This window comes from Poecile atricapillus, chromosome 12, assembly GCF_030490865.1.
Source record: "Poecile atricapillus isolate bPoeAtr1 chromosome 12, bPoeAtr1.hap1, whole genome shotgun sequence".
Classification (NCBI taxonomy): domain Eukaryota; kingdom Metazoa; phylum Chordata; class Aves; order Passeriformes; family Paridae; genus Poecile; species Poecile atricapillus.
In genome coordinates this window covers 1,638,035-1,664,947 of record NC_081260.1, presented here as the reverse complement: position 1 = coordinate 1,664,947, position 26,913 = coordinate 1,638,035, and the positions used below count along the sequence as shown (strand labels likewise).

The following is a 26,913-nucleotide window of genomic DNA, read 5'->3' as shown; positions in this document are numbered from 1 at the left end:
AACACCCCCCACCCCACCTAAAATCACCTAAAATCACCTAAAATCACCTAAAATCACCTAAAATCAGGCAATGTCCCACCTGGCTGTTTTCCTGGTGCTCCCTCTGGACAAACACCTGGAACTGGGCAGGTGAGCCTTGAATTGGGGTGTTCGTGGTGTGTGGACTCAAAGGAGGCAGGCACGGGTGCCTCAGCCCCACACCCACTTCCAGAGCCTCCAGTTAATTCATTAAGCGGCCCTGGGGCTGGCTGATTGATTTTTGCTCCGTTTAATGTTTGATTGGTAGATTATGGGGCAGAGAAAAGCTCTGCTCGTCACCAAAGCACGCTCGTTAGTGCCCCAGTAATGAGGGCTCCTTGTGCTCCTGTCCCCTGCAGCCACCCAGCCTCAGTTCAGGGGTGACTCCTGTCCTCACCCTGGGCTTTGCTCATTCCTTCTCTGCAAGGGGAGATTTTTAGGGAGGGGAAAGAGCCTGGAGAACATTCCTGGACCAACAGGAGCTCTCTCAGCATCACCCACACTGCCAGAGCCCAGCGGGGGCAAAGCACAGCAGGGAACAAACCCGGGGAGGGAAACCTGGAGGACAGGATGAGCCCCCCAAGGTGAGAGCTGAGCGTGGGGCACATCCCTGGAGCTGCTCTGCTTCCAGGAGATCCTTCCTGCTGCCATTCCTGCCTGGTTTTCCACAACTCAGCAGAGTTTGCAGGATGTGTTTCTTGGTGTCCTCATTCCTCTGGCCTGGCTTTGCAGGACTCGAGTGCTGCTCCATCTCTGGGTGTTTCTTCCTGTGCTGCACCCACTGCTGGGGTCTCCTTCCATCCCCGAGCGTGTCCTCGACTCCAGCTCCGTCCTTTGGCTCTGGAACACCCAAGAATGCACTGAGGAGGATCTTGTCTTAACAAGAAACCAACTGGCAGAGGAGCAAACAAACAACATCAAAAGTTAGCACAGCCCTGAATCCGCCCCACGCTGAGGAGAGAGAGCCCGGGCTCTGCCCCCCACAGGCTTTGGGATTTGAGCGAGAAGCTGCTCTGTGCCGGGTGAAACCTCGAGGTGTGCTTGGGGTCAGAGCCGGGGCTACAGGACAGCATCATCCCTATGGGACAGCATCATCCTCCTCCTCCCCTGGGACAGCATCCTCCTCTCCCCGGCACAGCATCATCCTCCCCGGGACAGCATCCTCTCCTCGGGACAGCATCATCCCTGGGACAGCATCATCCTCCTCCTCTCCTCGGGACAGCATCCTCCTCTCCTCGGGACAGCATCATCCTCTCCTCGGGACAGCATCATCCTCTCCTCGGGACAGCATCCTCATCCCCTCGGGACAGCATCATCCCCTCTCGGGACAGCATCCTCATCCCCATGGGACAGCATCCTCATCCCCCCGGGACAGCATCCTCATCCCCCCGGGACAGCATCATCCCTGGGACAGCATCCTCTCCTCGGGACAGCATCCTCATCCCCCTGGGACACCATCATCCTCCTCCCTGGGACAGCATCATCCTCCTCCTCATCCCCCTGGGACAGCATCATCCTCCTCCTCCCCTGGGACAGCATCCTCCTCTCCTCGGGACAGCATCATCCTCATCCCCCTGGGACAGCATCCTCATCCCCCTGGGACAGCATCCTCATCCCCCTGGGACAGCATCATCCTCCCCGGGACAGCATCATCCCTGGGACAGCATCCTCCCCTCGGGACAGCATCCTCATCCCCCTGGGACACCATCATCCTCCTCCCTGGGACAGCATCATCCTCCTCCTCATCCCCCTGGGACAGCACCATCCTCCTCCTCCCCTGCGACAGCATCATCATCCCTGGGACAGCATCCTCATCCCCCTGGGACAGCATCATCATCCCCTCGGGACAGCATCCTCATCCCCCTGGGACAGCATCATCCCCTCGGAAAAGCATCATCCTCCTCCTCCTCCTCCCCTCGGGACAGCATCATCCTCCTCCTCCCGGGACAGCTCCATGACCCGGGACAGCATCCCCCTGGAGAAGGGCAGGAATAGCAGAGCTGGGAAGGAGCTGAGGGGGTTCGGCCGGGGGCGGAGCAGGGCCCAGCCCGTGCCGGGGCTGCAGGAAGGGATTTGCCGGTGTGGGAAGGGCGGCGGGGCTGAAGGAAGGGATTTGCCGGTGTGGGAAGGGCGGCGGGGCTGAAGGAAGGGATTTGCCGGTGTGGGAAGGGCGGCGGGGCTGAGTCACCGAGCACCGGCCCCGCCAGCCCGGCCTCCTTCTCCATCCTCCACATCCCGCACGGGACTGCCCCAAATCCACACGGAAAGGCGCCTTTTCCCCCTTCACCCCAAAGAACTCCCTGTTTCTGAGCATCTCCACCACACCTGAGCAGTCCTTTCCCCTTTTTATCCCCAGAATTCCCGTTCTTCAACACTTCCCAAGCCGAGCTCTCTCAGAAGCGCCTCCACGGGAGTGCCAGGGAGCAACAGGCCAGCCCCGAGCAGCAATGGGAAAACAAGGAAACATTTCCATGTATTAACTTCATTTCCTGCGTTTCCTCTGGCCTGGAGCCTCACGGGGGGTTATTAATAGCACCGGGAGCTGTGGCTGGGGCTCCGGGATCCCTCAGTGCCCGGGAGGGGATGATCCTGCTGGGATCCTCCAGGATCCCGGTGCCTGCCCTGCCACCCCTCAGTGCCCGGGAAGGGATGATCCTGCTGGGATCCTCCAGGATCCCGGTGCCTGCCCTGCCACCCCTCAGTGCCCGGGAAGGGATGATCCTGCTGGGATCCTCCAGGATCCCGGTGCCTGCCCTGCCACCCCTCAGTGCCCAGGAAGGGATGATCCTGCTGGGATCCACTCCCTGAACCCACAGCGAATCGCTCCTCTGGGAGATCGCTCGCTGACCCACATCTCCTGCAAACACCTCTCAGGAAAACAGCAGCGAGGGCAGATCAGAAACACCCAAATTCTCCCTGATTCCCCAGCCTGGCGTTCTGGGAATCGCCTTTTTACCATCGTAAATGGTAAAATCCCATAATTTTACCGTTATAATCTTGCAGAATCCCATCAATTTCTCTCTTGAGGAGGAAGCTCTGCTCTCCTCTGTTTGCGAATCCAGCGGTGCCGGGACCCAGCAGGGCAGAAGGAGCAGAGAGGGGACATCAAAGTGACACGAGGGGACCCAAAGCCTCGTGTGTCCCCCCCTCGGTGTCCATCCTTTGCTGTCCTGCCTGAGGACGCGTTTCTGCAGGGACACCCTCCAGGCACAGGGGATGGAGTTTGGGGGAGCATCCCCTGAGCCGGATCTGAGCTCGGAGAGCCCGAGCAGGAGCCCCCAGGGCTCCCCCCAGCCCTGCTGGGCTGCCAAAGCATTAACCCAGCTCGGCAGCTCTGCCCGAACCAGTCCCAGCTCGCTGGAGATGGGCACGGGCTCCAAAGGCAGGAGCCGGAGCAGCTCCGGGCGGATTTCTGCAGCCTGACTCACACTCAGCCTCTGGAGCAGCGCCGGGACCGGGCAGAGCCCCGGGACACCCCGGGACACCCCGGGGGAATGGTGGCAAAGAGCCCTTTCATCTCCAGATCCCCCAGAAATATCCCCAAGGATCCATCTCCTCCTCAGCTGCAGGGGTGCAGCTCCAGCAGGGAAAAGAGGAGAGAACGGAGGGTCCCAGTACCCTGCTGATTTTAAACACGAAATAATTCAATTTATCCAGCCTGCTCTGAAACCATGGAAAATAGTTTCACCTACTGCTGCCCTGGAGATGCTGCTGGAGGTAAAACCCACAATGCAGAAAAGCCCTAATTTCAAATAAAAGCTTTCAGAGCAACGGGGAGTCTCCCACCCACCTTGGGAAGAGCCCTCAGCTGCCAAATACCCTCTGCAAACCCCATCCCTCGTGTTTGGGGAGGTTCCTGCCCTGCAGCTTCCAGCCCTGGCTCTTCCCTGAGCAAACTGTCAAACACCACAGTGGCACCACTCCCAGGCAGACCTTGGAAAGGTTTCCTGGAGTCCTGGCAGCTCCTCCTGGAATGGGAAGATGGAGCCACAATCCCCAGGAAAACCTTGTGGAGGAAGGGAACTGCTCCAGCAGCTCCCTCATCCAGCATCCCTATTTCCATGGATCCAGTGGAGTTTGTTCATCCCATCCCATCCCGAGGGGAGATGCAGCCCCTCCAGGGTGGAGCTGTGGTACAAATAATCCCCTTGGGAACACTGGATTCACAATTCCCTGGTGTCATGTCCAGAAATCAGCCAGGTCCCAAAAATCCCTGCTCACAGCCTCTGTTCCGTGGCCACTGCAGCTCTCCTGCTCCACAGAGACCCAGATCCCAGCTTTTCTCCCAGAGAACTGCAGGGCAGTTTTTGTTTAATGGAGAAGCAGAGCTGAGCTCCCCCTGGATGAACCAGCAGATCTGCCTGATCTCGTTCCAGGTCTCATTGCATCCCCTTCCCCAGGGAGTCTCACGAGGCTCAAAACTCCCAAAACAAGGAGCTGAGGATGCTGTGTGAAAGCAGAAAATATTCCCAGGGTAACCAGGGGTACGAGAGGATTCAAGGAGAGGAAAATGGGCGCTGCATGGAGCCAGTAAAACACCCAGGGCACGGTGCCCTGCTCCCAAATCCATCCTTGCTCCAGCCAGGGAAGGGCCCTGCAGAGCTGCACTTTGCTCCAGCCTTCAGAAACACCTGAGCTGATGCTGCTTGGGGTCAAAACTGGGGGATCTCAGCAAAGTGCAACAACCCAGAGCAACCTGAGCACCCCCAGAGGAGCCTCGGAGCTGGGGCAGGTGGGAGAAGCTGTGCCATCCTCCCCAGGCACCTGAGCAGGGAGCAGCAGCAAAACCAACACCCCACAGGGCAGGAGACACATCTGGGACGTGCAACAGGAGCAGCAAGGCCCAGCTTTGCTCCAGGCACTCAAACATTGGCACTTGCCAGCTCCAAGTGTCACCTTGATGAAAATCTACAGGCACATTCTGTTTTAGACTGGCTCTTGGGGGTGTTTTGGAAGAAACAACAGAAAGCAGCACTCCTCCTTCCCTGGGCCTGGCTCACTTCCAGATTTTCATTTTTCCCTCTGCTTTCACACCAAGAGGCACTTTATTATCATAAACAAATAGTTTATCCAAAAAGGAGATGGGAGATAACAGCACATCCATGTGCACACGGAATAACTTCCCTGGCTTGCACAAAAGCACAGGGAAAGCTGCAGCAGAGTGTGGGGGGAGGAATGAGATCAAACAGCTCAGATCAAACACAAGAAATCTCTGGATCAAAGCTACAGCAGCCTCACACGGCAGTGACCGGGAGCAGGAGGAGGAGGAGGATGGGATGGGGTGGGATGGGGTGGGATGGGGTGGGATGGGGTGGGATGGGGTGGGATGGGGTGGGATGGGGTGGGATGGGCCTCCAGATCCAGACAATCCTGACCTTGACACCAGCCACTTTTCCAGCCCTGGAAAGCCCAGGGAGATTTCCATCACTGCTTCCTTCTCTGAAACCACTGCTCAAAACCCAAAATCCCTCTGCAGTTCTCCTGGAGCCCCTTTAGGCCCTGCAAGGGGCTCTGAGCTCTCTCTGGAGCCTTCTCCTCTCCAGCTGAACATTCCCAACCCTCCCAGCCTTGTTCCAGAGGGCCTCCTCCAGCAGTTTTTTGAGGAACTCAGCCCCTCATTTATTGGGGTGAAGTTTTTTGGGGTAAATTTCTGCTTAAACCATCCCTCAATAACCACAGGCAGTGCCTGGACATCAAATCCTGGTTGTGATTTTCCAGCCCCTGGGTGTCCCCTCCCAGCCGTGCTGAGCCCTCCCTGCCTCAGGTTCTCCTTTGGAAAACAGGAATTTTCTCTTTTCTTGGCAGCACAGGAAGGGAGGAAGGGCAGGAGAAGCTGGTGCCTGGCAGCTCCTGTCCTGCTTCCGCTCCAGGATCTCCCAGGGCAGCCCCGGAATCCAAACTTGGCTGGGTCAGCGTTGGGTCACTGCCACATCCTCCCAGTTCCAGACTGGTGGGACTGGGAGGAGGGGAGGGACAGGGAGGCCTGAGGTGCCCACGCTGGGGCCGGGTTGGACACTGGGAGCAGCCTGGGACCGGGATCCCTGCCCATGGATGGGCTTTGAGGTCTTTCAAATCCCTCCCGAGATTCTGGGATTCCATGAGCTGCAATAACGGAGCTCTCCCTTAGAGGTCAGCCCAGCACCAGAACTGGCCCCAAATTCCCCCCCGATGGATGCAATCCCTGCCAAGAGCTGGGATTTGGTTACCAAAGCCCTTCAGGGTGGGCAGGGGATGGTCCCCAGCACCTGCAGCCCCTCCTCTCGGTGTTTCCAGAGGATATTCCCAAAAGCTGAGCTCTCCCGGGGCTCTCCTGCTCCTGGCCATGTGTGGAGTGCTCTGAGCCCTCTGGCTGCCCAGGGGATGCTCCTGCCTGGGGACAGCCTGGCCACCTCCAGATTTTGGGGAGCAGGATGACCCAGTCCTGCTGCTTCTGCTGCTGTGAAATTTTCCATGGCCAGAAGAGCCAGGACAAGCCCTCAGAGCTTTTCCTTACAGCTCAATTCCTCCTCCCCTCCTCCCTTCTGACAAATACAACTCAACAGAGACACCCTCCCAAAAAACAAAATAAAAACCCCTTCAGCTCCTGCATCAGAAAGAAAATTACTCTTCTTTCTTCGTTGTTTGTCTTTTTCTTCCCCAAATCCCTCCAGCATTAAACAGATTTCAGCATTGCTCTAAAAATAGAGGGATTAGAAATAATCCTCCAGCACGGAGCCACTGCTGGGCTGGTGGCTGCCCTGGGGGCCTGGAGCAGGCTGAGCTGGGGAGGGGACCCAGGAACCCCCAAAAACGGCGGCTGGGGTGAGGTGGGGACATCGCTGAGTCCCCAGGATGGGTGTCCCAGGATGGGTGTTCCAGGGTGTCCCTGGGGTGTCCCTGGGGTGTCCCAGGGTGTCCCTGGGGTGTCCCTGGGGTGTCCCAGGGTGTCCCTGGGGTGTCCCTGGGGTGTCCCTGGGGTGTCCCTGGCTGTGCTGACGCAGTGGGAGCCACCAGCTGGGAACTGACCCCATAAAATCAGGTGGGGATGGGATGGGATGGGATGGGATGGGATGGGATGGGATGGGATGGGATCCATGGGATGGGATCCATGGGATGGGATCCATGGGATGGGATGGGATGAACAAGCTCCACTGGATCCATGGAAATGGGGAAGGAATGGAAGCAGCTGCCCCAGAGGTGACAGGGGACACAAAGGTCACCAGGCCATGCCAGAGGTGTTTTCCTGCAGCCTCTGGGCACAGGAGCCTGAGGACCCCGAGAGTGCCACCAACCCCTGGTGATCCCTCCTGACAGTGCCACCAACCCCTGGTGTCCCCTCCTGACAGTGCCACCAACCCCTGGTGATCCCTCCTGACAGTGCCACCAACCCCTGGTGATCCCTCCTGACAGTGCCACCAACCCCTGGTGTCCCCTCCTGACAGTGCCACCAACCCCTCGTGTTCCCTCCTGGAGCAAAGCTGTTGTGTCTGCGCTTTTCAAATCACTTTGGAGAAAAAAGAGGGAAAAAAAAGAAACACTTCAAAGTGGGAGCTGCATTCCTGTGATGACAAGGATTTGTCAGCAGGAATTTGTTTGCAGCAAACGAGACAATTTGTGTTTACAAGGAGGCAATTAGAGCTGAGGGTTCCCAGCGGGATGGGCCATCCCAAGAGCTGATCCCGCTGTCCTCATCATCATCCACGCTCCACTGCCACGTGGAGCACTGGGAATGTGGTGGGAAAAGGAGAAAACGCGGGGATGAGGTGAAATCCGTGCCCTGCATCCATCCCTGCCAGGGCTGGGGGTGCAGCCAGGGGGGATGTTCCTCGGGCACTGCGGAAAACAGGGAATGAAAGAGCCCAAGCGTTATCCTGGATAACCCCAGGCAGGGATCCCCAGCTTTGCCATCACCTCAGGAGCAGAAAATGCCCCTGAAGCTCTTTGCTCCAGGCAGGATCTGGAAAGGCAGCCCCGGGATTTTGGGAATGTTCTTTAAGGCAGGAATATTTGGGATGCAGGGAGGGTGTTTGGAATCACAGCCCAGCAGGGATGGGGCAGCCTGGGGGGGATCACAGCTCCAGAGGGGGAATTGGGAGCCTCAGTTTGGAGCTCATGACCCCGGAGCCCCCGGCACACAGCGCTCACCCCTGCGCAGCTTTCCAGCATTTTGGGCTCCTCTGGATGAGTTTTCCAGCCTTGGCAGTGCTGAGCCAGCCCCAGGTGTCAGCTGAAATGCAGCAGGAAACAACAGGATGAAATAATAATAATAATAATAATAATAATAATAATAATAATAATAATAATAATAATAATAATAATAATAATAATAATAATAATAATTGTTGTTGTTGTTGTTGTTGTTATTATTGATAATATTAATATTAATGTTAATGTTAATATTATATATAATATTATAGAATATAGTAATATTATATTATAACAATATTATAATATAATATAATATAATAATTATATATTATATATAATAAATATTGTTATATTATTATAATAATATAATTTAATATATAATTACATAATTTATATATAAATATACATAATAAATAGTAATCCCGATTCTATGATAAATATTAAAAATACTTAAAAGCATATATATTTAAAAGCATATATATAAATATATGTAGTTAAATATTTATATAAATATATCAATATATAAATATATAAAATATATCGTTATATGTAGTAAATAAAATTAATTAAATTAAATGTATTAATAATATATATTATTATATATTTTATTTATATAGAATATATTATTATATATTACTATTATATATTATAATTATATATATTATATTACTATTATATATTATTATATTATTATAATATATTATTATTATAAATCTTATATATATTATTTATATAAAATATATAATTCTATATAAAATGTCTATATTTTATATTAATATATAAAGGTATATATTAAAATAAAATATATAATTATATATAGAAATTATGGGGTTTTAAATAAATATAAATGTATTATCTATTAATAAACAAGCATTAAAATATTTTAAAGCATATATATTTAAATATTTAAAAACATAAATATAAAAATATATGTAGTTACATAATTACATATTTTATGTAATATCTAAAAGCATATATTAATATAAAAATATACAATTATATATAGAAATTATATCTATTATATAAATATATCATTTATATAAATTATATCTATTATATAAATATTTATTTATTAATAAATTCTCTATTTAAAAGCATATATATATTGATCTAAAAGCATATATTAATATAAAAATATACAATTATATATAAAAATTATATCTATTATATAAATATATCATTTATATAAATTATATCTATTATATAAATATATAAATATTTATGTATTAATAAATTCTCTATTTAAAAGCATATATATTGAAATTTTACAAAACATGCATAGATAAAAATAAAAGTAAGTGTAGGTGATGATCTATTTTTATATATTAACAAACTATTTCAAATTAAAAATTATTATTAATTATAATAAATTGTTATTACTAAGAAATAAATACTAAAAATATTGCAAGTGGAGCTGTGCTGGAGCCCTGAGCCCTCTGGGTGGGGGCACAGGGGTAGAAGGTTTGCACTGGGAGGGTGGAAAAGCTCCTGAGGAGCTCCTGGGGGCACAGGGAGGCTTCTCCAGATGTTCAGCCACATCTGCACAGATCCAGAACCAGCCAGGGATGGAGCCGGGGGGAAGGGGGAAAGTTCCCCATGGGGCAACTCAGGGGAACGGCCAGAGAGCAGAGATCAGCATTTCCAGAGAGCTGGGACAGGAGGAGGAGGAAGGAGGAGGAGGAAGGAGGAGGAAGAAGGAAGGAGGAAGGAGGAGGAAGAAGGAGGAGAAGGAGGAGGAGGAAGAGAAGGAGGAGAAGAGCTCTGCCCTCCCCTCCAGCCCGGGATCTCCAAGGCCCCGGGATCCCCTCCCCACCCATCCCGGGCTCATTAAGGGGATCAGGCTCATTAAGGCTCATCAGGTAATTAGAGCTTCTCACAAACCCCATTTGTGCCCAAGGAGGGCAGGATTCTCCTCCTGGATCTTCCCATGCATTTGGAAATCCTGGGAGGTGTTTGAGGAACGAATCCAGCAGGATCCAAGATAAAACCATCCCAGGGATGTCCCAGGCAGGTGGGGTCACCTCAGATCCAGGGAATCTCTGCTCCCGGTCTGCTGGAGCCCAGGGAAGAGGGAAAACCTGCCTGGAGCCTCTGCAGCCTCAAAACCTCCGGATATTTTCCAGGGTTCCTGGTTTGAGGAGCCTTACCCTGTTCCAAAGGGTCTCTGTTACCTTCTCCCATGGAAAATTCCACCTCACAGGCAAATAACCAACAGGGAGGAGAGGAAGGGAAAGAAAAACATTAAATCAAGGATAAAACAAGCACAAAACCACCAAACCACCAGTGAAATCCAATGTTCTCTAAAAATCTGCAGTTTATTCATTAGAATTCAGTGAAAGGAACATTCATTTTAAAACACAATCAATACATTAAAAACTTGAAAGGACTAGTAGCAATGAGACCAGGAAGGAAACAAAACCAAAATAAAAAAACCCCAAATTCAGCCAGGTTGGTCACCTGGGAGGAGCTGCCAGCCTGGCAGCAGGATGGGGCAGCCAAGGACAAAGGTTAATTCCTTATTTCCCTAAAACTGAGAGGCTTTTTGGGATTTCAGATTCTCACTTCACCCAAATGGAGCTTTGGGGTGACTCAATGTGGGTGAGAAGAGCAGGAGGAGCCAGCTGGAGAGGAGGGAGCCCAGAATTCCAGGGCAGAGGGAATGTGGAAGGTGGCTCTGAGTCCCCCAGGAATGTTTGATGAGAAACCTTCCCGTCCATTCCTGTGGGGAATGGGGCAAACCAAATCCAGAAAAACTTTTAAAAGCACCATTAGGTGACAAGTTATTAATCAGAAGACAAAAATAAAAAATCTATGCAGAGCCAAATCAGTGACACCTCTGCTGGGGAAAAAAAAAAGGAGGGAAAATCTGCTTTGGGCTGGATTTTAACATTCCAGAAACTCTCCTCTCCTCTGATCCCAAAGTTGAAGGCAGTGTCAATCCAGGGAGATGTTTTAGAGATGCAGAGCACAGGGCTGGAGCTCCCTGGAGGAGGAGGAGGAGGTGGGGAGTCCCGCTAATCCCAGGATTATTTAAGGAGCAATCCTCAGGCACCAGGGCGAAATCCCAGCTCCCAGCCTGGCCAGGGAGCACCACGGGGAGAGGAAACCTGCCCAAGAGCATTTCCATGCACCAACCAACAGCATCTCCTGCACAGGGATTGAAGAAAAGCCCCAATTTCAGATAAAATAACATCAGCAGGCAGCAGGGAAAGCCTCAGATGAAACCTGTGGGCTTTTTACAACACTTGGAAGGAGAAATCACCAAAATCCACCAATTTAGATTAAAAACAGCACTGAAAAGCAAAGAAGGGACAGCTGAGTGTGACAGAGGAGGGTTAAGGATGTCTCAGGTGTGTGCAGAGCGTGTTGGTGAGGGGCTGGGAAGAGGCCCCAGCACATTCCCAGGGAGCAGGGTGGGATCCAGGCACGGCAGCAGCAGGAATGGCCTTTACTCCATGGGAAAAGCAATCCACAGCACTTGGAAAGACGAGACACACGAGTAAAAGAACAGTCTGTAAAATTTCCCCATGATTATAAAATGCAAAACTATACAAAAATAGAGAAAACCAACCGTTTTCTTATGTGTATAAAAACAAACAAACGAAAGAAAACCCCCAAGTCCCCAGAATGCAACACAGAACCTCCTGGTAGGCTGATCCCAAGGGCAGTGATTCCATCACAGCTCTACAGCCCCAATCCCTCACTTCAGGAAAGGCCTTCCCTGCAAGGGACAGGCAAATCCCTCGAGTTTTTCCCAAATATCTTGGCAGGACATTCAGCTATTCCTGACTTTTCCAACTGGTTTCTGGTTGGGAAGCCCTTTTTGCATAAGAAGCCTCAGTGGCCACCCCCAAACGTGAACTCCTCGGGTAAGGCAGTGTTGGATTGATCCAGCTCCAGCTCAGGTTTGTTCCCATGGATCCTGAGTGGGGTTTTTTGGGAAGAGTGGCTCAGCAGGCAGTGAAATCCAATCCCTACCGCAGTGACCCTTTACAGGCTGAATTACTGCACTGGAAATTCCAATTTCTTTGGGTTAATGGGGCAGAATCTGCCAATAATCCAGCCAATTAGTGACTAAACTGCGTAAGGAAACTCATTTGAATTCCAGAGATATTTGCCTCATCATTGAATTCCCGTCGAATTAAGAGGAGAAACCTTTGGTATAAAGTCAGATTATCAAGCCTGGGCTGTACTGCTCCCACTGCACCTCCCCACCTCGTACCTACAGCCAAGCCCAGGAGCCTACAGACACCTTGGAACATTCATTTAGCACAGAGACATTCCCAGCCCTCAGCAGGACTTTGGCTGAACAAAGCTCCAGAGCCTGGAACCCCCCAGAGATGCCTTTGGTGAGACGCTGAAAGGAAACAAAAGAGGGATTAAACCCAGCCAGGGGCGTGAGGGGGTGACAATGTCCCTGTGGTGTCCCCAGCAGGGTGTGCCCGTGGTTTGTGTGCTGGGAGTGGGGTGAGATGGGCACAGAGCTGCCCCTGTCCTTGCTCCAGGGAAGGAATATTCAGTGTTCATTAGCAGCTGTGCTAATGAGGGGAGACAACTTCCCAGCGAGGGCACCTTCCCCTGGCTCAGCAGGTGTGGCAGTGGCACCAGGAGTGTCCCAGGAAATCCTCTCTGGTGTCCCAGAGGGATGAGGGAAAAGAACCGTGGCACAACAGGTTCCTGTGGAACTCCCTGCAGCAGGGCTGGCAGGAAAATAAGGAAAAATTCAGGTTTGAGCCCGTGGATGCACGGATGGATCTGCTCTGCCTCGGCAGGAAAATCACATCACTCACAGAGGCTGAACCAAGCCTGGCCCTGCCTCTCCCTGCTCCTTCCCAGATATCCAAGGACAGGGCAGAAGGAATCTCTTCTCAAAAGGAATATCAAGACCTCATTTTGCTTGAGGGGGGGGAAAAACCCCATCAAACCCAAACCAGTTCCTTGTGCCTGGAAATCCAGGGATGGCAGGGAGCAGCCACATCCATGTGGAGCAGGAGAGCAGCAGGAGGGTGACCCAGCAGGGCAGGACTCAGCAGGGAAATCGAGTCTGGCCCAGGCAGAGCCATCCCTCACTCCACAAATGTGGTAAAACTCCGGTACTTCCACTTTGGGATTATTTTTTTTGAATGCTACAAACTCTGCTGCAAAGAAAAATAGAGAAGGGGCAGTGAGGTGGGGGAGGAAACAAAAATCAGTGGTAATGGAATGAAATCAGAACACAGAGCTTGGGACAGGACAGGGAAGCAGCTTTGTGTCATGGACTGGGGGTTTGGATCAGAGCTGAGGGGGTTTGGGATCATGGAGGGGACCTGCCTGCAATAGGAGCTCACAGAACCCCCCCAAATTCTGTCCCCTCAGTGTCTGTCCTCAATGTTCCTTCAAAGAGGAAAAAAATCCCAAACCTCCAACAGCTTCCACCTTTTTTGTTCCCTCCAGTCAGGAGGAGTGAAACCCAACATAGCTGCGGTCCATCCCAAATTCCAAGGAACACAAAACTTTCCTCCTGTGGGTTTATGCAAAGAAAACAACCATCAAATAATAAAATTAAATTAAAAAGCCACAAAGCTTCCTTTTGAGAAAGTAACAGCATCTGCCACTTCACAGCTACAGGCACGATGCAAATTTAGCTTATTTCAAAGGCCTCATCCCTGTCCCCATGGCCCAGGAGAAGCCAGGAGCCCGGGACAAAGCACGGGAAAGGTTTCCACCAGGAATTCTGCACCGTGAAGACAGACCACAACAAAGAAGGGACCAACACTTTGTTCTTCAAAGGGACACCATGGACAGCACATCTCTCTGAGCAAAATGAAACTAGACCTGGAGAATGTTATCAGCACACACACAAAAGCTTTCCTTTTGGGGCAAGGACAAATCAAATAAATAAAAATGTTGCTGCAAAGTTGCCCTTTCCAGCTGCTTCGCCCCGTCCTTGCTCTGGAACAAGCAGCACCCTTCCTCCCAGCTCCCCACGCTGGGCCCGGGGTGGAAGACATTCAAAGTGAGTCTGAACCAAAACATTTCACCCAGAAGAGGAAAACATCCCCATTTCCCTCACAAGTCTCTCCTGTTCCCCCAGCCCTGCACAAACCCCAACCTGCCTCAGCAGCAACGGCTCCACCCCCAGCTTCTGCCAGGGGCTGCTGCTGCACTTGGTGCTGGAGAGGGCTGGAAAAGCACAAGGTGCCTCAGTGGCCTGGAGGCAGCTCCAAACCCCTCTGGAGCATCCACAGGGGCAAGGCCACAGATGGCTTCAGGAGAGGAGCATCAGCCCAGCTCAAACTCAAGTTCCCCCCAAATTGCTCCCAGTTTTCTCTCTCTCCTTCTGCCTCCCTTTCAGCCCTGCCCAGAGCAGCATGGTGACACGGTGACATTCCTGCAGCCCCTCGGCTTGGGGGCACGGTGACATTCCTGCAGACACTCAGCCTCGGTGACATGGTGACATTCCTGCAGCCCCTCAACCGGGTGACACGGTGACATTCCTGTAGATACTCAGCCTCAGTGACACGGTGACATTCCTGCAACCCCTTGGCTTGGTGACACGGTGACACGGTGACATTCCTGCAGCTACTCAGCGTTGGTGACACTGCACACGGTGCCACGGCAGCCGCCGTGCCCCGGGGTGGCCCTGCCCTTGAGGGGCTCAGCGCAGCGCTCCGGGCTCTCGGTGCCCCCGCCGCCGTCCCCGGGATGCTGCGGCACGCCCTGGGCGATGCCCACGGGTTTGGCCCTGGCGCGGTGCTCCGGGGAGCAGGCGAAGCCAAAGCTCGGGGGCAGCTCCGCCTCTCCCAGGGGTACCAAGCGGGACAGCTTGGGGACGTCCCCGTGGTAGCGGTAGGAGCCGCCCGCCTCCAGCGCCCGCCTCGCCTCGGGCTGCAGGGGGAGGTTGGAGGGCCGGAGCGGGTGCCTGCTCAGCTCTGGCTCTTGGGGCCGCCTCTCCGGAGCCTCCCCGATGCCACCCCGGGAGAGAGGCAGGAAAGGGGACACGGTGCCTGGTGGCTCTGATGGCTCCCAGACGCTCTCCACGGCGCCGGCCGGAGCGAAGCCCCACAGCTCCATCCCGCCGGGAGCCGCCTCGGTGCCGTGCTGGAGGTGCCGCAGGCCCGGCCAGCTCAAGCCACCCTCAGGAGCCACCAGCTCGCCGTCCTCCTTGCTCCTGCTCCTCCTGGCTCCAGCAGAGTCCTTCCTGCCAGCTTCACGCCTGGCCCAGAGCCGGCAGGGCTGGGGGCCGCTCCGGGCGCCCTGCGGCTCGGCCAGCTCGAACTCCAGGCTCTCCGTGTCCAGCGAGCGGCTCCTGCGGTCCACGGAGAGCGGCGCGGGCATGGAGGGGCTGAGGCCGTGCAGGCGCAGGTGGCGGGGCAGGCTGGCCACCCCCCAGTTGCAGCTCTGGAAGGAGCCCGGGGACATTCTCTCGTCACATTCAGCCAATGACTCTTTCTGTCCGTAGCCATCATCGAAGGCCTCGGCAATGTCCTCGCCCGCGGTCAGCTCCGGGTGCTGCTCGCACTCCCCTTCCCCGTCCTGCTCCACGTCCACCACGTCGAAGGTGACCATGGTGGGGAGGGCGGGGAGGTTCTGGGTGAAGGACGAGCTGGAGGCCGAGCTCCCCAGGCTCTCGGACAGGCTGGAGAAGAGGGTCCCGCTGCTGGCGAACTCCACCAGAGCCTGAGAGAAGCTCACGGCGTGCTCGGGCTCGCTGCCCGCCTGGGGCTCATCGGGCGTGGGCTCTGCTCCGCCGCCGCGCTCCTGCTCCGGGAGCCTGAACCCAGGGAACATCCCTGCCTTGGCTGGGGCCACACTGCCAAACATCCCACAGTCCAGGTCTGCATCGAACCCCGGCTTGTTCTTTGTCAGCTGAATAAGGCAACTTCCGGGGGCTTTTTGGCTGTTGTAACAGTTTTCTGGACACAGAGTCCCTGGAAAATCCCTCCACTCTGGGTTTTCAGCCCTGGCCACTGCAACCCCACCATTGACAGCCCGGCTCGGGCTGTGTGTGGCCACCTGCTCATTCCCAAGGCCACTCTGACTCTTGCCAATGGAGCTGGCTGCTCTGGTTTTACATTCAATGCACTGCTTTTCCCGGGGACACTTCTCCTTGCTGGAAACTTCCAGGCGTTTCAGGACCGGCTCCCTCTGCAGCTCCCAGTACAGCAGCTCCTTCTGAATGGCTGCAAGCCCCTCTTCTTCAGCTTCCATCAGCCCTCTTTTCTGATCCATCATCTGCTGGATCAGGCTTTTCTCTGCAGGGAGGCAGAAGTCCATGAAGTAGCTGAAGATGCCCTGGCGTGGGATTTTGCCCTCAAACAGGGATTCCTCCCCGTGAGAGGGGCTCATCAGGGCGTCAAACTCGTAAAGTGCATCGCCGCTGTAGCTGTCCCGGGGCAGTCGGTCCTTCTTGAGCTCCTCTCCAGCCTCATCCTCCGGCCCTGGCGTGGTGGAGTCGTAATACCCCTCGTCACTGTTCGGGGCAGACTCCTGCTGGTCACTCTGGGGAGTCAGGAGGTCAACGCCATCCATGGCATCCCCCATGTAGGGGTGGGCATCAGCATCGTGAGAGGCGTGCGTCTCCAGGCTGCTGCTGGACACCTGGGCCCCGTAGCTCCTGTCCCCAGGCATGCTGCTGTCCCACACCTGCTGCAGGTACTCCTCAGCCTCTTCAGGGATGGCCATCTCCTCGCCGCCGCCCTGGTAGGTGACGAGGCAGGAGCTGCGTTTGGTGGCGTCGCGGCTGCGCTCCACCGAGATGCTGCTCTCGGCGATGTCGGGCTCGGCGATGTCGTCCCCGCACCCCGTCAGGGAGTCGAAGCTCTTCAGGGAGGTGACGTCCCCCAGCATGAGGCTCAGCAGGTCCCCAGAGTGCAGGCAGGGAGGCTCGCTGTCCATGAAGTCAGGGTGGAAGGCCAGCAGCAAACTCTCACGGTCGAACTCGGCGCAGGCGGCAGCCTCGGCCTCTGATTTTGTATCTGGAACGTCCCCGTTCCCAGGCACGGCCATCGCGTCACCCTCGGAGCTGCCTCCATCGGCTGCGGGGCCTGTGGGCTCAGTGGCTTCACCACAGCTGGAGTCAGCCCCCACGCCCCCCGGGCAGGCCGTGGCCTCAGGGGCCGGCCCTGCTCCCCTGCCCTCCATGGCCCCTCGGCTCTCCACTCCCATTCCAGGAGCATTCCCGGTCTCCTCCGTGTCCCCGTTCCACTCGGGGAGCTCTGTCTTCTCACTCTCGGCAGCCTTGCTCTTCCGGTGGCGCCGGATGCTGTTAAAAAACCCTTTCAGCCCTTTTTTGGGTCTGGGGAAAGATTTCTCCCCGTTGGGCTTTTTGTCACAGCCCTCGATACTCCCGGGGGGAGAGCTGTCCTGCTGGCCCACATCCGCCCTGGTGCCGGTGTCCGCGGCCAGCTGGGCGCTGCGGGAGCTGGGCAGGGGGCCGTGCTGCCCATCCCTGCTGCCCTCCGAGGGGCTGTCCGGCTGTGCCTTGTCACAGGCAGCACTGCTCAGCCCGTCGTGGGTCTTGCACTTGCTGAGCCCCTTCTTGCTGCGGCCGCTGAAGAAGCTGGGCAGGGTGCAGATGCTGCGCTTGCCCCCGAACAGCTTGAAGGCCGTTTTCCTCAGCTTGCCGGGGGGCGGCTGCTGCGGCTCCGCTGCCACCACGGAGCCGTTGGCGCTGTCGGGAGGGGCGTCCCCACCCTCCTGCCGCCGCTGGTCCCCTCCGTCCCGCTCCTCCGGGCTGCCCGTTTCCATGGCAGCGGGGCGGGCTTGGATCTAGCTCGAAGCGGCAGCTTCGGGAGCGCGGAGCTCCGGGAGCAGGGATGGACACATCGCCGACCTGAGGCACAGGGAGAGGACACAGGTGAGGACACGGCAGCGGAAGGGGCAGAGCTGAAGGCACCGCAGTCTTGGGGCTCCATCACCAGCTGGAGCTCCAAGCTCTCCCTCCACTTCCAAACTCCAGGCACCAAAATGTCGCTTAAACTTACCAGTTTGCCAGAGTGGGGGAACCACACATCTCCATGGGAAAGAATCCCTGGGGACAGGCAGATCTGAGCCCTGCACCTCCTCGCTCCAAGCCCTGCACCTCCCCAGATTTTTTATCTCCAGGGTGATCAAGTTTGGCTACCTTAAAGTGAGAGCTAGCACCTCCCAAACCTCCTCTCAGCTTTCCCACCCCTCATGCCAGGCTCCAAAGAGCATCCTGAGGGAGGCCAAACCAGGACACAGCCCTCCCTACGCACACGTCCAGGAAAAATCACTTCAGTTGCTATCCTGGCTTTTTTTATAGAAGATTTCAGTTGTTTTTAAAATAATCTGTCCAACGAGAGAGAATCGCCTTAAAAACAGCCACTGTGAACCCCCTGATCAGATTATCCTGGAAGCAGAGAGGTGGGTTTGAAATTTGACCCTGGATTGCTGTCAGGAACAGGACAAATAAAACAATTATAATCGTGTTTCTTTTGCAGAGGTGAGGGTAGAGAAATTAAATACAATAAAATCCTAATGTGCTCCCAAGCTGTAATGCCTCAGGCTGAGCTCTGACTGACAGGAGGCCAGGAAACCTTCCCGAGCTGTTTTGCCAGAGATCCCAAATTAAAAATACATCCAAACGATGCTCTCTGCTCCTGCAGCCCCATAGCAAACCCACAACTCCAGGTTTATTTTTATTCCTCAGGTCTGGGTTGCTTTGCCTCTGTATCGATCTGGCATCGCTGCCCTCAGCACGGCTGGAACTGGATGGGCCTTAAGGTCCCTCCCAACCCAACCCAACCCATTCCATGATCCTGGAATTCTGGGATTGCTGATAACCTCTCACGTTCACCTGTCCCACTGGAAGCGGCAGCCGGGGCGTAGCCGGCTGGCACAGCCTCCTCCCCAGCGGCAAACTGGGATCTGCCAGCTCTGCCAGAGCCCAGCACGAGTCCCAGGCGCCTCCAAAGCCTCTGGAGAGACCTGGATAGAGGGGCCTGGGAGAAACACCCGCACCTGGAAACGTGCTGGAAAATCGGGGGGTGAAATGACCCCAACCCTGCACCTGGACAGGGGCTGCTGGAAAACATGGCATGAGACAGAGCCAGGATTTCAAAAATTCCTTTTGGGAATCATTCCTCTCCAGCTCCACGTCAGCACCGGCACTGCTGCGGAGGGGAGGCTGGAGAAAGATAAAAAAATGAAATAATTTTTAAAAAATGAAATAAAGAAAAATAAAGGGCATCGAGGGCAAAGAGCCACGAGCGATCAAACATGAAAAATAAGGTTTAAAAGCAACAAAAAAGCAGCACCGTAACAATGAAACGCAGCGTTTCAGCCGCAGAGGGGACCCTCGGGGACCCCCGGCCCGCCCAGCCCCGCACGGGGACGCTCCCCCAGCCCGGCCCTCCCCGCTCCCGCCGCCGCGCTCCCAAACTTTCGGGAGGATCCGGGAAAACGCGAGGGGCGGGGAGGGTGGGGGGGGGTCGGGCCCGGGCGCGGGGACGCGGCGCGGCGGGCGCGGGGAGCGGCGGCCCCGGGCCCGGCGCTGTGGCCAGCACTTACCGGCGGGGGCGGCGGCACCGCGGCACCCCCGGCACCCCCGGGGCCCCGGCCCCGGCCCAGCCCTCAGGCCGCGGAGGGGCGCGGGGCCGCGGGTCCGCCCGGCTCGGGCGGCAGGGGCGGCGCCGCGTGACGGGCGGGGCGGGGCCTCCTGACGGGGGGCGGAGGGGGCGGGGCCTGGCGGGCGGGGCGCGGTGATTGACGGGCGGGGCGGGGGAGGGGCGTGGCCTCTGCGTGAGGGAGGGCGCGGTCTCCACATTGGGATGGAGATCACGGGGCGGGGTCACCGTGACGGGACGGTCCCCACGGTGTCCCCCCACGGCCATCCCTCGGTGTCATTCCCGGTGGCCCGGGGCGATCCGGGGCCGTCCCGGTGGCGGGGTGGGCGTGGCCTCGGGGCGAGTCCCCGGGTTGGGGGCGGGCATGGCGGGATTAGGGGGCGTGGTCACTCCGGTGGGGGCGTGGCCGTGGGGCGACACCCGCGGGACACGCGGGGTCACGGACACGGCACCGGGGGGTGTCGTGTCCTGGCCTGTGACCCTGCGGGGGTGAGGGATATGACAATGTGACAATGGGACATGGTGTGTGACACCGTGGGGACGGGGACACGGCGTGTTTCTCGTGGGACACTCACCCACGGGCGTGTCACCCGCGCCACGCCACCCCCAGCCACCCTCCCTCCCTCTGCACGCCCGCTCACGCCCACAGCTCCACACACACTGAGCAACCCGGCAGGGAAGACCCCTCCTCATTTTTGGGACCCCCCAAATCCCAAAAGCCCCTCAAATCGCCACGCGAGGGTGACAGCAAGGGTGACACGAGTGGCAACCACAGCAGAGCGTGGCAATGTCCCCGCGGGACAGCCTCTCCCTGCCCCCGTGTCCCGCTGTGCTCCCAAAGCTGGCTGGGTGGGCAGGGAAGTGGCACCAGTGTCACCATTCCCTGTGGAGCCTTGTCCAGGCAGCTTACAGGCCCTAATGCTCCCCTGGGAGAGGCCCCACAGCCTAATTAATAGATGCTAATTAATAGATGTTGATTAATAGACAGCACAAGCCCTGACACCAGCCCATAAATCCTGCAGGGAGGTGCCTGTGTTCGGCCCTTGGAGCTGCTGACACGGAGCTCTGAGCCCTGGCAGCGCTTCCCTGTGGGATGCCACAGGGCAGGAAGGAATGGACCATGGGACACCTCCTGCTGCATCCCAAAAGTGGTGCAGGACATCTCTGGAGCTCCAAGGAGCAGCGGGATTTATCCACCAGCTCCTGGCAGGAAGGCACCCCCAGTGAGGTGGGGTGATCCCAGCAGGAGAGGTGGAGGGACACAAAGTTGGTGCTGGATACCCCAGTCCAGCCTGAAATTCCCAATCTGCAGCGATTCCCTCGTCCCTTCTGGGACCTGGCAGGGCTGCCAGATGTGGGATGTTTCACCAGACAGGCCACAACACTTCAATACCAATAATAAAACACTTGTAATTCAAACCCTAACCCTACCCAATCATGAAATACCCTCGGCCGCAACATGAAGCGCTTTTGGGGTGAGAAGATGATGTTTAGGGTCAGAGCTGGGCAGGGAGGGACTCTGGGCAGTCTCCCAGCCCCTCCTGTGCTGCCAGCTGGGAGCTCTGTCCCCGCTGGGGTGGGCACACACGGCCAGGGCCAGCCCCAGTCCTGCCCCTCCCAAGTGGAGGAGGCACTTGGGAACTTCTCTGGGAATTGTGGAATCCTGAGGGACCTCAAAGCCCATCCAGTGCCACCCCTGCCATGGGCAGGGACACCTCCCACCCTCCCAGGGTGTTCCAAGTCCTGTCCAGCCTGGCCTTGGGCACTTCCAGGGATCCAGGGACAGCCACAGCTTCTCTGGGCACCCTGTGCCAGGGCCTGCCCACCCTCACTGGGATGAACTCCCATCCTCACAGCCAAGAACTCCTCCACACTTTTTCTCCCAGCCCTTTCTCCAACCAAAGTCAGCTAAAGGTGTAAAATCCCTCAGTAAAGATGGTCTGAGGCAACCCCAGGGGAATCAGATCCTCGCTTTGCTGCAAACCAGGAGCTCCTGTTCTCTCTCCCCCTTCCCTTCCCACCCCTCCACACGGGCACCGCTTTCTGGAGACACCGCGGCAGCAAAAGTGAGCTTATCACCACAAATTCCCAGTGTTTTCATGAATTTCAGCAATTCACTGCCAGGGGGTGGAGCAGGTGGAGCTGGAGTGTCCCTGGGGCAGGCTGGGATCAGGGCTGGTGCTGGAGGTATTTGGCCAGGACTGCGGGGATCTGCAGCTCTGCGAGGGCGGCCGAACGGCCGGGCTGCTTCAGGAGACGCCTCAGGGCCAGCCGGGATTGGGACAGCAGGGATTTGGGATGAGCTGTGGAAGGAAAATCACACGGTCACCTTCAGGACACGCAACCCAACCCGGCATTATCCGAAGGAAAGGGACGTGGGTTGAGCAAAGCAGAAAGGGTTGGAACAAAATGATCTTTAAGGTCCCTTCCAACCCAAAGCGTTCTAAGTTCCTATGAAAATTCCATGATCCTGTAAAAACTCAACCTCTGTGCTGGGGCTGGGGCTGTGGACTTGGAGAAGAAATCTTCCATCCCCACCTGGAAATAAGTGCAGGATTTTAGACTTGGGCACACAGGAGAGGCCAAGCTGAGCAGCAGAAAGAGAGCAAGGGTGAAAAGCAGCCGGTAACCCAACAAAGTGAGGGAAAGCCAGGCTGTGGGAATCATGGAACCACAGAAGGCTTTTGGCTGGGAAGGGAATTTCAGCTCATCTCATTCCACGGGCAGGGACACCTTCCACTATCCCAGACTGCTCCAAGCCCTGTCCAACTTCCAGGGATGGGGCAGGGCTGGGACAGCCACAAACCCACACATCCAAGCCATGCTGCGAGGGGAACCGAAGGAAATCCCGAGGCTGGCTATCGGGAAGAGGGAATCAGAGCAAAGCCGTGCCCATTCCCACCCCGGGCCACGCAGCCAGGTCACCTCTGGCCTGCAGCAGCAGCTCCAGCCCCTCGCTGCGCGGCGCCCCGTCCGCGGGCACCCTGGGCAGGTACACGTTGGCCCCGAAGTCGATGAGCAGCCGGACGAAGTCGGCGCGGCAGCCGTGCCTCAAGCACGTCTCCAGCAGGGTCTTGGGCTCGCGGATCTGGGCCAGCACTCCCTGCTCGGTGCAGTTGTAGTCGGGGTCGGCGCCGTGCAGCAGCAACAGGCGGAAACACTCCAGGTGCCCGTAGGCCGCCGCCAGGTAGAGCGGCCCCGAGCAGGCCACCGAGTTGGCCGCCCACTCTGGCAGCCGGGCCTGGACGTTGGGCTCGGCTCCGTGCTCCAGCAGCTGCCGCAGGATGTCCTCGTGGCCGTCCCTGGCTGCCAGCAGCAGCGGCGAGCAGTTGTTGTAGGCGCTGCCCGCGGGGCTGGCGCCGGCCTGCAGCAGCAGCCGCACGCACTCGCGGTGCCCGTTGCTGACCGCCACGAAGAGCGGGGTCTGAGCCTTGACGTCCAGGCTGTCCACCTCGGCACCGTGGGCCAGCAGCAGCCGCAGGCTCCGCACGCAGCCCCGGCCGGCCGCCAGGCGCAGGGGGGTGCTGGGGACCCCCCAGCCGCTCCTGCGGTTGATGAGCCTCTTGTACCTGTCCTGGGACAGGAGCCCGGCCAGCGCTTCGGGATCGTCCTGGCACACGGCCCTGCTCAGCTCCTCGCTGTCCTCGCTGTCCTCCTCCTCATCCCCGGGCTGCAGCAGGGAGAACAGCTTGTTGATGTCCATGAGGCTCATGGTGTCGGCTCTGTGCTCCGTGTGCCACTTTCATGGTAAAGGATGAGGCCGAAGATCTACAGGACGGCAGAAGCAGCAGCACCCCCAGGTTAGAACCAGTCCCTGACACCCACAGCTGCCTTTTAGTGGAAGTTTATACCCAGCATAAGGAAGATTCTCCAAAAACACTGGCTGAGGATGCTGCTGATGTGCTCATGGCCCTGGCAGCACACGGGTGAAAGGATGAGGGAACGGTGGAGCTCGGTGTTGTAGCAGGTACGTGGGTCAGGATCCCATGAAATCATGGAATGGTTTGGGTTGGGAGGGACCTTAAAGCCCACCCAGTGCCAGCTCTGCCATGGCAGGGACACCTCCCGTTATCCCAGGCTGCTCCAAGCCCTGTCCAGCCTGGTCTGAGACACTTCCAGGGATCCAGGGGCAGCCACGGCTTCTCTGGAAATTCTATTCCAGCCCCTCCCAGGGAATAATTCCTGCCCAATATCCCATTTATCCCTGCCCTCTGGCACATTCCCTGTGCCCTGTCCCTCCATCCCTTGTCCCAGTTCCTAGAGGATGAGATGAATGAGAAGTGCTCAGTTTGATTAGGGATCAAACCTCTTCCAGCATCTCCCTTTCCAAACTATGCCAGCGCTAGAATTCCACACTTTTCCTCCCTCCCGCCTGCTCCAGCCCGATGATCACGGTCTCACGAAGGCTCTGGGATGTTTTTGGTGAGGGATTTGGGGGAGGATTTGGGGATCCCACCGGGTGGGACTGGACCGTGCCAGCTTGGCTGGGCTCTGGCACAGGAGTGGCCTCAGGGGACAGGGATGGGATGTCCCTGCTGGCACCTGAGCAGCTGGAAACGCTCGGGACGGGCACAGGAATTTCTCGGCAGCCCCGGGGGCATCTCGTGTTTCCTCGGGAGAGGCGGCGTGGGGAAGAGCTGATTGCAATTCATTAGCAAACAGTTAATTAGCAGAGGGGCTGCACGGAGCGTTCGGTCCCTGGTGCCGGGGGACCTGTCCCCACATCAGCCTCGGGGACACGGCCACCAGCTCAGCAGGAGCCCGGCAAGGCCACCGGGACAATGGGGACACTGGGGACACTGGGGACACTGGGGACACTGGGGACACTGGGATAGGTCTGCTGGCAGCCAGGCTCAACCGGGACAGAAATGTGACAAATCCTAAAGATGCTGCTCCTCATGGCAATGAGCTGTGGAGCTTTGGGATCACCCCAGGCACAGGGATAACGGGCTGAGGGTTCCTGTGGATCCCAGTCCAGCAGACAGCTGTGTCCCCAGTTACGTTCCCAAGGGAAACTGGGAGCACAAGTAAAAAAAGAGCATCTGAGACATTTCCTGAATGCACAAACAACACCTCCAAAGGGAGGGTCCCTGGGCTGCCTGAGATCCTGTGGAGCTGAGGGAGGTTCCTCAACCAGAACTCACCAAATCACAAAATGCTTTGGTTTGGAAAGGAACTTAAAAGTTGATCTCATCCCACATTCCACCATCCCAGGCTGCTCCAAGCCCCAATGTCCAACCTGGCCTTGGACATTTCCAGGGATCCAGGGGCAGCCACAGCTGCTCAGGGCACCTCCCTCACTGTTCTGTCACCCCCTGAGCTGCCAGAAGCTGTCCAGACCCCAAAAAGAGGTGACAGAGGACACGGGGCACTCATTTGTCCCTGGGGGTCCCAGTCCCCCCCTGCCCGCCCAGGTGCCGCCTTACCTGGGTGTGGGGGATGCTCAGAGCACCAAGGGGGTCCCATGGGGAATCCCCCCGTGGTTTAACCCCGAAAGGAGCAGAGCAGGAGAGGATCGGGCAGAGCTGGGATGGACGGGGCTCTGAGGGGCCAGAGATGTGCAGCTCACAGCTGAAATGCCACAGCAGGAGTGGCCCGGGGCTAATTTTAGCCCCTCTGGGGTTTTATCTTACCACTTCCATTCTTGGAAAGCTCCCCCTGGGTAAATATAGCGGGGTGGGGGGAGGCTGGGACAGGTGCTGGAGGCTGCTCGACCCCTCTGAGCACACACAAAGCTTTTTCTCCACTGTTTCCTCACAGAAATCGCAGGGAATGGGGCGGTTTGGGGTCCCTACCTCACCTTGGCTGCTGCCAGGCACTCGAATTCCCTCTTAACCCCTCTCCTGCCCTCCCTCCCCCTTTTCAGAGTGATACAAATGGCCACTTGCAATCTGCAGAACGATTTATTAGATACCAGAAGGACAAGAGGTCCTGAGGATGGGCCAGATTTCCCACCTGAGCTGCTCTGGGCTGCACCTGCCAGAAGGAACCACAGCCAGAGCTTCCCAAAGCTAAACAGGACCCAGGAAACCTCCCAGGGCAAACAAAAGGAGTGGGAAACAGCACAGGGGCTCTTATCAAAAGCTGTCAGTTGGGAAGTGCAATCCTGTTTTATCCAGCTCCCTTTAAACCCTCTCCTAACTCCTCAGTGGTGGAGCAGGAAGGGGTTGGAGGTTTGGGGCAGCCTTATCACGGTGTGAGATAATGAGAGAGACCCAAATTATCCAGCAGGAAAATCCCCACTGCTGCAAGAAGTGAAATCAGGGTGCTCTGTGAAATGTGTGATCTGTGCCAACATCACTTTCCTGCTCTGGAGCCTCCCCACAGAAAGGCTGGGAAATGGTCAACATTGATTTGGTTTAGACTTTTGGTTTTCCTCTCCAAATTCACTCAAAAATAGATTATTGCTTCACAAAGGTCAATTCCCCAAAGCCAGCAGCAGGAATGGAATTACAGAGTGTGATGTGGATGAACCCTGGAGCAGGAGAGGGGAGTTTGGGGTGACTTTTCCTGAGTGTCAGGAAGATGCTGCAGCCACAAAAGCCAAGCCTGGCTGGAAGCCCCTTCCACAAACCACAGAAATCAAAGCAGCCATGAAAAAGACAGAGTGTTATAAAGGGAAAAAAGGGAATGCAGACAAGAGAAGTGCTAGAAAATGTGAAATGTGAGAAATTTGGAGATGAAAGGAAAATCCTTGAATGACAAATTAATGATAAACTGCTTATTCTTTTGTTGCTGCTGCTGTTTAGTTGTTAACCAAGGATCTCAGGAACAGGGAGCAGATGAAAACCCAGCTTTGAGGCAAACCTGAGAACCCCCCAGGCCAGCTGGAATCCTGCACAGACACTCCTGGAGCAGGAACCTTTCCTTCCATCCTTCATTCAGGGGATATTTCCAGCAGCAGAGCCAGAGCAACCCCAGCAGGAGCCCAGGCAGAGGTGGAAGAGCAGCCTGACCCATTTGGGATCAGCTTCCCACTGCTCCAAACCCCAGGGAAGGATGAGGAGCTGGGAAAAGCTTCCACCTCCAGCCTGAGCTCAGGGCCTGGCCTGGCCTCTGCCCCAGACCAAGCAGCTCTTGATCAGCCCCCTGGTAACTGGGGAAGAATTAGAGGGCAGAAGGGTATTTAATGCCAGGCAAATGAGTTTTTTGGGAAGGTAAATCCTGTCCAGAGTTGCTTCCATTAAAGAGATTATCG

At 55.7% G+C, this 26,913-nt stretch overlaps 2 protein-coding genes and 1 long non-coding RNA gene across 3 annotated transcripts in view; all 3 read right to left on the bottom strand.

Moving 5' to 3' along the window:
• Window positions 1-10,434: 10,434 nt before the first annotated feature.
• AMER1 (APC membrane recruitment protein 1) lies at window positions 10,435-19,429 on the bottom strand. Its single transcript, XM_058847653.1, has one exon. It carries the CDS (start codon window positions 17,872-17,874, stop codon window positions 14,707-14,709), a length of 3,168 nt encoding a protein of 1,055 aa, XP_058703636.1. The 5' UTR covers window positions 17,875-19,429; the 3' UTR covers window positions 10,435-14,706.
• Window positions 19,430-21,105: 1,676 nt separating this feature from the next.
• The window catches only part of LOC131583659 (uncharacterized), a 124,196-nt gene continuing 118,388 nt past the window's right edge, over window positions 21,106-26,913 (bottom strand). Inside the window, exon 2 of the long non-coding RNA XR_009278555.1 lies at window positions 21,106-21,387. This is a non-coding gene — a long non-coding RNA (uncharacterized LOC131583659). The remainder of the gene's footprint in view (window positions 21,388-26,913) is intronic.
• ASB12 (ankyrin repeat and SOCS box containing 12) lies at window positions 21,783-25,296 on the bottom strand. Its single transcript, XM_058848017.1, has 3 exons — window positions 25,142-25,296; window positions 22,641-23,483; window positions 21,783-22,018 (listed from the first exon to the last, which is right to left on the bottom strand). The coding sequence occupies exons 2-3, from the start codon at window positions 23,425-23,427 to the stop codon at window positions 21,885-21,887; spliced, it is 921 nt and encodes a 306-aa protein (XP_058704000.1). The 5' UTR covers window positions 23,428-23,483; window positions 25,142-25,296; the 3' UTR covers window positions 21,783-21,884.

Bases quoted from the DNA above. Each gene is read 5' to 3' on its own strand.
- ASB12 (XM_058848017.1), bottom strand. From the start codon at position 23,427: ATGAGCCTCATGGACATCAACAAGCTGTTCTCCCTGCTGCAGCCCGGG. The intron at 22,019-22,640 runs GTGACCTGGCTG...TTCCTTCCACAG, and splicing joins GCTGCTGCTGCAGGCCAGAG to CTCATCCCAAATCCCTGCTG.
- AMER1 (XM_058847653.1), bottom strand. From the start codon at position 17,874: ATGGAAACGGGCAGCCCGGAGGAGCGGGACGGAGGGGACCAGCGGCGG.